This window comes from Mus caroli, chromosome 14 (genome assembly GCF_900094665.2).
Source record: "Mus caroli chromosome 14, CAROLI_EIJ_v1.1, whole genome shotgun sequence".
Taxonomy (NCBI): domain Eukaryota; kingdom Metazoa; phylum Chordata; class Mammalia; order Rodentia; family Muridae; genus Mus; species Mus caroli.
The window spans coordinates 30,034,660-30,047,626 of record NC_034583.1 but is presented as its reverse complement, the minus strand read 5'-3'; the positions used below and the strand labels follow the sequence as shown (position 1 = coordinate 30,047,626).

At 36.5% G+C, this 12,967-nt stretch overlaps 1 protein-coding gene across 1 annotated transcript in view; it reads left to right on the top strand.

Moving 5' to 3' along the window:
- The first annotated feature begins 3,129 nt into the window (after window positions 1-3,129).
- LOC110309695 (60S ribosomal protein L6-like) overlaps window positions 3,130-12,967 on the top strand; it is a 37,950-nt gene continuing 28,112 nt past the window's right edge. Inside the window, 3 exon segments of the mRNA XM_021182434.1 lie at window positions 3,130-3,240; window positions 5,082-5,306; window positions 5,309-5,891. Of these exon segments, the coding sequence (XP_021038093.1) occupies window positions 3,130-3,240; window positions 5,082-5,306; window positions 5,309-5,891 (919 nt within the window).

Sequence of the window (12,967 nt, the reverse complement as noted above, 5' to 3'; positions counted from 1 at the left end):
GAGCCGGATTAGCCACTGGGAGGTTATTAAGTGGCCTAGCCATTGAGCTGATTTAGGCATCACAAAATGTTATGGCTGCGTGTGCATGTCTTTCATTTGGGAACCTAGAACATTGGGGCCGGTAGCAAGAAACAGCACCGCCACTGGAATCTTCTTACTCATCCCAGGACATCTCTCTCTGCTTCTAAAATGGTAGATCCAGGCATCACTCGCCACAAATTACGACAGCATGTTCACTAGGGATCAGTTTGAGCTCTAAGTACTTTATTCCTTTTTCAGTTGCTCAAGATCTTCTGTTTGATCTCAGGACTGCCTTTATGTTCATGCATTCTGTTGCCTTAAGGTTTTGAAATGCTGTTATTTAAAAATCAAGACATCACCAGGATTTTGCATTTTTTTTCACATTGATATCATTATTCATATTTAGTTATGTCCTCAGAAGTACTATGCGTACATATAGCCATACACATTTATAGCCAAATTAAGGTTTCAAGACATAAGTCCAGTATGAAGGTATATAATAAAGAACTAAAAGTATGAAAGCTTAGAAAATAATATTAGTGTCAAGTAAAGTCACTATTAAGTAAAGTAATTACTACAACAAAAAAGAATTTAGTTGGATACTACTACAGAAGGGAACCAATTTCAAGTTGGCCCCTTACTTCCACATGTGTATCAGGTTATGCACATGCACACTCGTACCCCCCCACACACACATACACACACACAGTGTAACTTTAAAAATGCATCATTTATTGTTAATTGTTTCTAACTCCCCAGTTTGGTTTACTTTTATTTCACCAAATAAAAATTTTAAAGTATTAAAGTATAAGAAAAATTAATATGACACAATTATCAGATTATGATAAAATTAATTCAAAACACATGAATACATAAATATTTATAGTATTATTAAAATACTACTATTAGATTAAATTAAAATCAAAATATAATATATGTATATTTGTACATATATATAGTAATAGTAAGTCAAATTTTTATAAGTAGTAACATTAAAATTCAATATAGACTTCTTATTTGTAGCTCTTAAAGTAAAATATTGAGGAAGCATTTTTTAATTAAAATGCAATTTGTTCTTGTGGTATTGAATTTCCATGCAGAAAATCATTATAAATTCTAAACATAATCAAACAGCAGGAAACAGAAAGCACTGAAAAGTAAAGAGATTTATACAGAATCTAGCTGGGTGTCCACACTGAGTGGAGACAATTTTTACAAATTAATTCCATTGCCACAGCTTTTGAGTTGGACAACAGCATTTAACGTGGCATGGGTGTGGCCTTTTTGGAGTTGGTGTGTCACTGTGGGCATAGGCTTTAAGACCCTTGTCCTAGCTGCCTGGAAGCCAGTCTTCTCTTAGCGACCTTCGTATGAAGATGGTGAACTCTCAGATCCTCCTGCACCATGCCTGTTTGGATGCTGCCATGTATCCACCTTGATAATAATGGACTAAACCTCTGAACCTGTAAATCTACCCCAATTAAATGTTTTCCTTATAAGAGTTGCCTTGGTAATGGTGTCTTACAGTAGCAAAACCCTAGCTAACAACCTGTAATTCATTAATGTTTAACTATAAATATAATAAGACAGGATGTCTACTTACAAATATTACACAAAGTTAAACAAAATGATTGCTTAAAGGATAAGGATTGTCTATAAATCATGAAGTTCTAACTTCTCTTTCAAGAATGGGAAAAAAAAGCATGCAGTTTGTCCAATTAATAAATAACAAATGTATGAAATGACAGACCTATGTTAAAAGGATATGGATTAATCTTATATAATATTGTGATATATGTTTTATTAGACAAGAATATGCAAAAATAATTACAAACCATTAAGAAGTTTTTTAAAATATTGGCTTCTAAGTAGCATTTTGGTGTACAAGTAAATTCAGTACATAAAGCTAAATATACTTTTCTTCCATATCAATAATTCTCCTTAGTCTTTTTGAAAGTGCACAGTGTTTGAGGTGGTTATGGTTGGCACTCTGACAAATGGCCCATACTCATATGCAGCATTGAGCTGCAAAGTATCTGATTGTTCATTCACCACTCAGAAATCTCTCTGACAGAAAAAAGCAATTACAGAGGCCAGACAAGCTCAGGCATGACTTTAATAAGATGAGGGAAATGCCATGATTCACATCCAAGGTCCTTTTGCAGCTTGTCTCTTTCTCTAACAAGGTTCAGGGTGGGAACTACTTCTCTGGAATAACAGATGCATGCAGACCAAAGGCTGTTGTTCTTCTTTCCTGTGTACTTAGGGTAAGACTAACTACTATGGTGAAGATAAATTCACATAGGACAGTGGATTGCCACATAAATAATAACAAGGGGCCCTTTAATATATCTTTTCCGAAGGAAGAAACATCCTGCACATTGTTGACCATTTAAACAACACACAGCATCAATATCTATGTGGAAACATTGTTTCACTAAACATGTCTCCTGTACCTGAAGTTACTGAGGGTGAACACCACAGTGATTGTGCACTAACATATGGCATTTCTGAGTACATCGGAAATTGGACATCTGACCAACATGAAGAGTAGAGGAGCTGTCATTGAAAACCAAATTTTCAGGTGGATTAGGATAACAGGCTGGGAAAAGTCTAAGAATTGTTTTGATGGTTGCCATATTAATGCAGTAGAAAAACAATTTGTAAATGAAATTAGAATTCTGTGACTACAATTTTATATTCTACGAATCTCAATTTTCCTTATCTTTAGAATCAGTGAACTGACATTGCATTTGCACATTGATTGTGGAGGATTGTTACCTCAGAGGGTGACAATACAAAAATATATATTCCTGGACACTGTGGTAATGAGCCCAGGCCATTTGTCAGAGTTTCACTGTGAGGCCTATTGGCTGAGGAGCCACATCCTAAATATGTCAGATATTGAACAATGACCTTTCCAATGAGCAGAATCATTTTGAAAGATCACTTCCAACAATCAATGTTCACAGTGACTTTTAATGTGGAAAATAATGGAACTTAGACTGGTCTGAGGATAATGAGCCAGAATTATCCTTATTCTATGACACTTGAAGATTATCATAATAGTTTTAATGATACATATAATTGTAAGTGAATTTAAGGGCAATGGTGGACATAGTGACTAGTGATCTAGATTTTTTTAAAGCAAGTTCAGAACTCTCTTTCACATTTGTCTGTGTCTGTGCATCGGTGTACCTGTGTACTGTGTACCTGAGTGTATGTCTGTATATGAATCTATGTGTGTGCAAAAATAGATATGTAACAGAAAGGTAAACATAGAGGGAGATACACACAAAGATTCCTCCAAGAATTTATGGATGTTTTCAGTCTTATGGGTTTCCCATGTACACAGCACAAAACTTTGGGTAGCTCTAAGGTGGACCCCTTCAATGCCTTCCATGATCTCTAGGCCATTAATTATATAGTCGTTTCTAAATTCATAAATTCATAAAGTCGATAATCCTGTTCTGGACCTTAAAGGACTACTGTACTTTTACAGAGTATATTTGATCTTACTCTGGAAACAAAGAGAAGCTTTGCTGTCAGGGCATTAAGATGTAAAGCCAAGGAACTTTACACTTGTTTTCAACTTCACAGATAAACATTGTACCTCCATGAACATTGAGAGAAGTGGCAAAGTAGAAGTAAATTTTTATTGTGAAACTATCAGTTGGAGGATTTCCCTTCATGAGTTACCACCCTGAAATCGGGAACCAATCATATTCACAGAGATGCAGCATCAAAGAATTGCTCAATAGAAATGATTACAATCTTAAATAGAAATATTTATAACTATAATGAATTATAATTTACACAAGCAAAAACACAGAGCTGAGTTTTCAAAGTCTCATTTATTTAGGATTCTTAAATGCTTCAATCTCCCTTCTAGCTCATTGTCCAGAGGTAGAAGAGTGATGTGGATTTCTGTTTGTATTTCCTGCTCTTCCAAGAGGGTGCCCGTACTCAGATGAGGTCAAGTAAAATTTTAATTGGTCAGATAAGGCTAGATCCTGTGATTGGGCAGTGGAGGAAAAAGGCAAAGCTAAAAGTTTTAGAGAGATGGGAAAGAGAAAGAAGAGAAGCAGATGAGATGGAGGACAGAAGAAGATGGAGGAAGAAGATGAACCAGAACTATGTGGCCCCTACATGCCATAAGTAACTAGGGACTTCATTGAGCAGAAGAAAAAAAATATTTAGGTGACAAAATTACAAAGAAGATTGTCTGAGAATAAATAAAGATATACAGTCTCTCTATGACTGTATCAATTACACATTATCATGCCATTAAAATGTGTAGAGGATAGGAATGAATGACAACTGTATCATTAGAAGTGGAAGGGAAGAACTGGGGATTTAGTTGTCCATGGTATTCATGGGGGTTGGTTCCAGTGTCATACATGAGGCCAAAGCTTATAGACACAGATGCTAAATTATATAAATGGTATAGTATTTATTTACAAATTACCAACTAGTATCATATACATATATATAATATATATATACACACATATATATGTATATATACTATATATATGCATACATACATATAGTACTAAGTAAATATTGATTAACAGCTACTTTGCTGACTTTCTAAAGAGTGACAATGAGGGAAAAGTCTTTATGGTCAATATGGATAATTTTTTGATATTCTGGGTCATGGTTGGTTGACTGTATAGTTCTGAAAAGATAAATGTAGGAAGTGGAGACTGAAGACCAGATGGATTCTATTACATGCAAGGATCTACACATTATTCAAGGCAGTATGGTGTTATCTGAAGTTAGATTGGAACAAATTAAGTAAATAGCAGAAATATGGCATGCCTAAAAAAGCTTTAACTGCTCTAATTGATATGCTAAGAAGGACATAAAATTAGATGACAGAGGTTGCCTTAGTTCTCTTTCTCATCTTGTAAGACAATGGGTAAAAACACTGAGAAGCTTGACACAAAGAAACCTGCAGCCAAGAAGGTGGCAGTGCTGCTGCTGCTGCTGCTGCTGCTGCTGCTGCTGCTGTTGCCCCAGGCACTGGTGCAACCAAATAAAAATGTGATGCTAAGGTTAAAAAGCTCAGGAAGGGAAAACCCCATTACAGCTCAAACCATGTCCTATTTAGAGGAATTGGCAGATATTCCCAATCTCCTATGTATTCCAGAAAGGCCTTGTACAAAAGGAAGTATTCAGGTGCCAAGTCCAAAGTTGAAAGGAAGAAAAAGGAGAAGGCCCTTGGGGCTGTCACAAAAACTGCTGGAGGAGATAAGAACAGTGATACCCAGGTGGTAGAGCTTTAAAAAAAATGCCTACGGACAATGTGCCTCGGAAGTGGCTGAGCTATAGCAAAAAGCCCTTCTATCAGCATGTCAGCATCACTCCTGGGAATGTCCTGATCATCTTCACTGGGTGCCACAGGGGCCAGAGAGTGGTTTTCCTGATGCAGCTGGGCAGCGGGTTGGTGTTTGTGACTGAGCTTTTTGCCTTCATCCAAGTTTCTCTGCACAGAATACACCAGAAGTTTGTCATCTCCATCTCTATCAGCAAGGTTATATTCCCCAAACACCTGATCAAAACTTGCTTCAGGAAGGAGCTGCACAAGCCCAGACACCAGCAGGATGAGATCTTCAACATGGAGAATGGGAAATATGAGATCACAGAGCAGCACAAGGCTGATCAGAAAACTGTAGACTCACAGATTTTACCAAAGATCAAAGCTGTTCCTCAGCTCCAGGACTACCTGCAATCTCAGTTATCCCTGACAAATGGGATGTATCCTCACAAACTGGTGTTCCAAATTGCTAACAACCAAATTAAACATATTCATGTGCTGCAGACTGGCCTCAGTCAGCCCCTCAATCTGCAGGGTCCTGGTACAGGTGGGCAGGGAGTCAGCGAAAACAGATGTGAACACAAGGGAGTGTTGTATCTGAATGTAATGTCTCAAAGGGAGCATCAGACTTATATTACAGGAGACAAGGAAGTTAAGTGATATATTAAGGTCATCCAAGATGCATTGAAGTTATCTGATGCAAAATGACTTTTACAAAAATCAGAGGAATGCACACATAAAAGCTTATAGGAACCAACTGACATAAAAATCAATGTTAACAACTGGGATCAAAAGCAGCCCCACCTAAGGTCAGCTTAATCTTAGAAGCCAGTGGCAAGGGCTTCATGTTCCAATTCTAGTCTATTGTATAGTCCACCTTCCCCCTAGACCATCGTCAATTCTTGTGTATGGAAGTGACTCAGCTATCTATTGTTCTAAGTATTTACTCTGGTTCCTTCTTAGACCACAACCTTCCTTCTTCCTAGGTCATTGTAAATTCCTGTGTGTGGGAGTGACTCTGCTGTTGTTCTAAGTATACTATGTAGACTAGCCCTGAGATTACTAGCTCTATTCTAGTAGAATGTGATGGCTGATTTCTATCACTGTCTATCAATGCTGGAGGCACTTTCATCTGAATGAGTAACATTCTTACAGAGATCAAAGCCCAAGGTTGGCTCAACAATTTCCTAGGATATTGGAACACTGGTGAAGGCTAATATAACTTAGCTATATGTCAAAATCAATCCTTAGAGGCACTTATAATAAAACAATATTGAAGGAAAGCACACAGATTCATTCACCGACTAAAGCAAGGACTGATTTGGAGCATTCATTTTATAGGGTGCCATGGTTCCAAGGAGACTAAGTTTTCATGAACTTTTTGCCTTGGGACTTTGTCCAAGCTTTTAGGCCTGTCATGTGAGTCACTATTGGAGTGGATGTGGCATTAAAGTGTTTAAAGAATGGATGATAGAAAATATTCATTTAAAACTAGAAAAAAAGAAAAATATATAAGAGAATAAAATGCTTCAAATAGAAAAGTGTGAAGTAAAAGACCCACAATGTGAGGACTCCCCCATGTTCTGACTCAGGAGAGGTGACACCCCAAATCACTCATGAGAAACGGTCTTGCTGCAAACTGCAAGAGCACTCTTGGATCCACAGTCATACACCACTCAGGGGTAGAGGAGCATGGCGCCCCAAGTAGCTGGGTAAGGGGGTATTTAAAGGAAGAAGCCACAACTCAAGGAGGTGGGGAGGGCGTTGTTGGAAAATACCAGAAATACCAGTTAAGAGTCACAAGGAAGTGCAAAGTCACAAGAATCACAAGGAATACCTGATAATTGTGTGGGTTATTTTTCAAGACAGTTTCTAAGAGACCCTAACAATAGCTTATTTGCATAGTGGGTTCCAGCAATGGTCAGGGTGGTCAGGGTGACTTTCTTTGAATGAACACTCCTTGAACCCAGGAAGCAGGTGGGTGGAGGAATGTCGCTATCTGTTATATGATTAGCATACCTTGGAGCATTGAGTCACAGAGGTCACATTCTCAAGCCTGGGCCTAAAGGCCTAGAATTTTACTTTTACTGTTATACTTTTTCAGAAGTACCTGAACCATAAATCCATATATATATATATATATATATATATATATATATATATATATATGGACTGCCTTAAGTGTGATCTAAAAATACCTACTTAGAGAAAAAAGAGGAGTAAAAATAAAACATTTAATTTTTTCTAAAAGCATCTCATATAGTCTAAAAGTGTGGTGAAATAGGATATGACAGTCATGAAAAAAATAGCTATAATTGCCAAATTAAATTCATACAAAGGAAGCATTGGAAAAGACTTAGTAGTGAAAAATTTTTACTTTATTAAATGAGTAAAACAGTCCTGAACATATGCACATACAACAAGGAAACAAAATTACAACCAGCAAAATGATAGTGTTGAAAACAAGTAGACAAATACATTATTATAGAGGTTTCAATACTGGTATGTAGGTCCTGGATAGACAATGGAAGACAGAAAATCTTTAAGAATATAGGTGAATGGAACAGCATTATCAATCAACACTATGTAATTGACATTTATAGACTATCACATTCAACAGAAACAGAGTGTACATTCTTCTTCAACATTCTAGACCATAAAACACATATTAACTAACTGAAAAGATTATAAATCATACACATAGGCCCCCAGTCCACAGTGGCATTAAACTGGAGATCAATGATGGAAAGAGTTCTAAAACATAGCAAACTAGCAAAACTTAAAGGTCATTTTAATAAATCAGTGGGTAAAAGAAGAAATCTCAACTGAGATTTTAAAATATATTTATTAAGCAAAATAACAGGGTAACTTATGGGATATTTGGGTCACAGTCAAAACAGTAATTGGGGGTTATATAGTTCCAAACATATATGCTAGCAAAGAGGACACTAAAACCATCAACCTAAGCTTCCATTTTTGAAGCTATTGAAACGAAAACCAAATCTAACCCAACACAAAGACAGGGAGTAAATCATAAAAATAGAGCAGGAATCAATGAACAGAGAAATATATGAAAAGACTGGCCCATGGTATGGATCTACAACTGAGTCTCTTCTCAGCCTCACCACTAGAATACAGTGATCATAATCATTGGTACTAATTTGATTTTTGTTTAAAAACTGAAGACTCAATTCTTATATGTTCAGTAACATCTAATAGAAATCTTTGACAGATCCAAGTTACTGCACTCACTCAGGAGGAAACTAACTTCCTACATAGTCCTATAATTATGAAAGGAATCAATTTAGTCCATTTGTTCAGGTTTTTTTTTTCACCCCCTTTCAAATGTATACTCTTCTTTCTGTGTTCTCCTACTCTTCTGTCGTGTTTCTTCCGGGCAGTGAGGAGCAGCTTGCTGTCACACCCCTAAGAACTAGCAGCCCCAATAATGATATGTTTCTTTTTCCTTCTTTTGTCCATTAGGAGTTTTCTCCTCCTCCAAGTAATTTTAATTTTTATCAATTTAACTGATAATAGCTCAATTTCAATTGCACAAAAAGCAACCAAGCAAACATTATATCTTATAATTCTACCTCTCCATTTTATGTTACAAATGTCAACACTATTGCCTCTTAATATATTGAATGTCATCATTAATATAAGCAAGTTCATAGTTTTAAAAATGACTGTGTGTTTCACTTCCTGCATACAGTAACTACAATAGCAACATTTACTCTATTTTTCTGGTTTGCATTTGCAGCCAAAAATTGCATTTCCATATGAGGCTGTGTGACTGGGTTACACCGTTTCATTTCAAATTAGTGAGGACTCCCACTAACATGCCTTTTTAATGTAGGTGGTTGTAAATATTCATAAAGCTTTGGTTCATCTAGGAAAATCTTTCTCCTTGATTTCTGAACAGCAGCACTGTTATGTGCATCCTGAAGTAATGTTGAATGTCTTGCATGCCTGTCCACCTCTTTAGCATCTGCTGAGAAACTGCAGTTGTCCCTCAAATATTCTAATCTGGGTGGTGAATTATTGTATTTTACTGCCTTCAAGATTGTCTTTCTCTTTGGCATTAGATGATTTCATTATTGTCTCTTGGTGTAGGACTCCAATATTTAGCTATTTAGACTCCAATATTAGTCTAAAATTCAATTAGCTAAACAAAAATTTTAAAAGAAAGTATTACTAATCAGATCATCAGAGACTTTCACCATTTTTTTTCATTTAAATTTGGTAAGTCTTTGACCTTTATTTCTTCATATAGGCTTTGCTCATTCTCCTGTACTCTCGAGTCACATTTCTTTTCTTTTTTTTTTTTTTTTTTTTTTTTTTTTGATCCTTTCTGACTGTATTCCAGCACTGACTGAACCTAGTACTTTGGGCTTGTTAGGCAATTTCTCTGCCACTGAGATTCTTCCCTATTTCCCTGACTCTATCCTCATTGAGATTTGAAATTTGAAGTTCCTTTTAGGGTCTTTCCATTTTTTGCATTCTTTGTACTGGCATTGTTTCATGTTTGCTCCTTTGACCCATTGATTTTAAAGCATTTGTCTTCAAGTTTGAATCTTTCTAATGTGACCTTCACTTTATATTATTTTGCCTGGATTTTTCACTCTCTGATGATCCCACATGAATAATATGTTCTTTTAAAGTTTTTGTTTAGCTAATAAACTATTTTTGTGACAGGTATAAATATTCTAAACACATTTGTGGCACAGATTTTAACGAGGTCATTGGGCACTATTGATTGGCTTGCATTTACTTTTATTTTCTTGTTTTATTGTAAGTTCATTTAATTTTTTAATTCACCCATGTTTTCGGCTTTCTTTGTGTGGCATTTATTGTTATTATGATTATTATTGACATTGTTAGCTAGATTCATTATAGAAAGACAACCACCTCTCCCAGTTTTATATTTTTAGCTACATTTATATAAAAGAAGTGTTTCACAATCCATCCTAGTTATATAGAGTTTTAGAGTTCTCAAAAATTTTTTTTCAGGTTTAAGGCAGTGTTTTATTTCCATAATAACCGACTGTCAAAATATTTTTAATGTAAGGCTCAGGAGCAACTTCTCTGTGGATTTACCATCTTGTGGCATGTGCCCATTCCCTACATGTCCAACCTCCATTCTTTGTTCCTCAGGATCCAAACCAGGTAAAACATCAATCAGTCTATAGGTAGCTACTTAGGTAGTCAAAAGGCAAGCCAAAACACTAGGCACAAATACACTCCTTTATTCTCATCCCATGGGATATGCATTTCATGAAGAGCTTTCTCACTGTTGCTTTACATGCCAATATAACATATACGGCGTGACCAGCTTTGTAAAAATTTTCACTCTATCTTAAGAATCCATTCCTGGATTCACAATGGCACAGATACTTCGTCTTTTAATAGGTCACTGAAGTTCCTGCAGAGATATTATGATGTAGTAACATACACAGTTGTTGACCAAATTATTGGTTAGTATTAAAATAATTTACCTGCTATATAGCTAATTGGCCTAACTTCTTAAAATATTTTTTTTGAAAAAGTATACCAAACCCTTCTCTGCTCTCCCTAAAATTTGTGGCTTCTTTTTCATTAATAACAAGGCTATGGGTTCAGTCCACAATACTGAAACTAAAATCACAAAGGACTAAAACATTACTTTATCATTAATATATGCACATGTATTTATATATATATATATATAATATATATATAAATAAATATTTATATATATATAAAATGTGTGTGTGTATAGACTTAGTCAATATAATGTTACTTTTCAGAGCTAAGGTATTGGCACCAGATGACCAATTGGTGTATTTTTTCCTGAGTGAGACCATCTTTCTCCCTCCCAGGTCCCTCAACGGCCTGCAATTCTTTGGGTAGGTTTGAAGTCTCATGAAACAATTTTATTAACACTTAAAACCTCATGCAGACAAACTGTAAATATGAGCAATTTCCTCAGGGAAGGAGATGAAAAGGAGGAAGAGAGAAAGCTATGTCTCTATAAGTTAAGCATGGAAGTTTGGCCAATGCCTTAGGTCATGGTAAATGAAAAGAAGGAAGGACATCTATGCAACTTCAAGGATGTTTGACTTGAAATTATAATCTTAAAATTTAGAAAATGAGTATATCTTGTAGGTTCTATCTATCAGTTCTGAAATGGGAATTCTTGATCAAGTGAATTACTTCATTTGTGAGAATGGATAAATATTGACTTACATGTATGATTATTATAGATTCCTCTCCTCTCTGTGTGTTTGTGTATATATATATATATATATATATATATATATATGTGTGTGTGTGTGTGTGTGTGTGTGTGTGTGTGTGTGTGTGTGTGGTACAGTTGAGTATACCAATATGTACACATGCAGAAGCCAGAGGAGAACATGAAGAATATTGGGTGTCCTTATTTCCTTATTTATCACTTGACACCTTGTATCTTTGAAAATGGATTTTGGTGTTTTTAATTAATTAATTAACTAATTAATTAATTAATTAACATCCAAATTGATTGTCCCTTCTTCTTGGTGAACCATCATAGAGTTCCTCCCACATCCTCTGTCTCCCTTTGTCCTCAGAGAGGATGGAGACCAGCCTTGGGATTCCTCCCATCCTAGAAAATCAAGTCTCTGCAGGGTTGGGTGCATTCTCATCCACTGAGATAAGACATGCAGCCTTCTACTACATATGTGCTAGAGACCTTGGACCAACCCATGGATGCTCTTTGGTTGGTGAATCAGTCTCTAGGAGCTCCCAAGGGTCCAGGTTAGTTGACACTATTGGTCCTCCTGTGTGGTAGCCCTATCCTTCAGGGCTTTTAATCCTACCCCTAATTCTTCCATAGGAGTCCCTGGCCTCTGGCCAATGTTTGTCTGTTGGTCTCTACATCTCACTCAATAAGCTACTAAGTAGAGCCACTCAGGGGGCTGCTATTCTAGGCTCCTATCTGCAAGCACAACATAGCATCATTAATAGTATGAGGGACTGGTGCCTGCACATAGGATGGGCCTCAAACTGGGCAGGTCACTGGTTGGCCATTCCTTCAATCTATGCTCCATCTTTGTCCCTGCATTTCATTTCATTTAGACAGGACCCATTTTGTAGGAGAGTTGATGTCTTCATCCATCTACTGGGGGGTCTTCTCTGACTGCTGGAGGTGACCTATTAGGGTTCCTTATCCCCAATATTGAGAATTTCACCTAGAGTCACCTGCATTAATTTCTGGGAGCCTCCTTGATCCCTAATCTCTGGGATTTTCTAGAGAATCACTCCACGCCCACCCTTGGCAGCTGCATATATCCACTCAATCCCATGACCTTCTAGGACTTTCTCCTGTCTTTCTCCGTGCCTGATCCTGCACCCCTACTCCCCTAATCCTACCCTCTCCAGTCCAGGTCTCTCCCTCCCTCTGTCTCCCATGAATATTTTGTTCCCCCTTGTAAGTGGAATTGAAGCATCCTCAATGCTCATAATGCTCATGATACACCCTATCCTTCCTTATGTAGGGTGTATCATGGGTATTATGAACATTGTTTTTATTTTTATTTATTTTTATTTTTTTTATTATGTATTTTCCTCAATTACATTTCCAATGCTATCCCAAAAGTCCCCCAT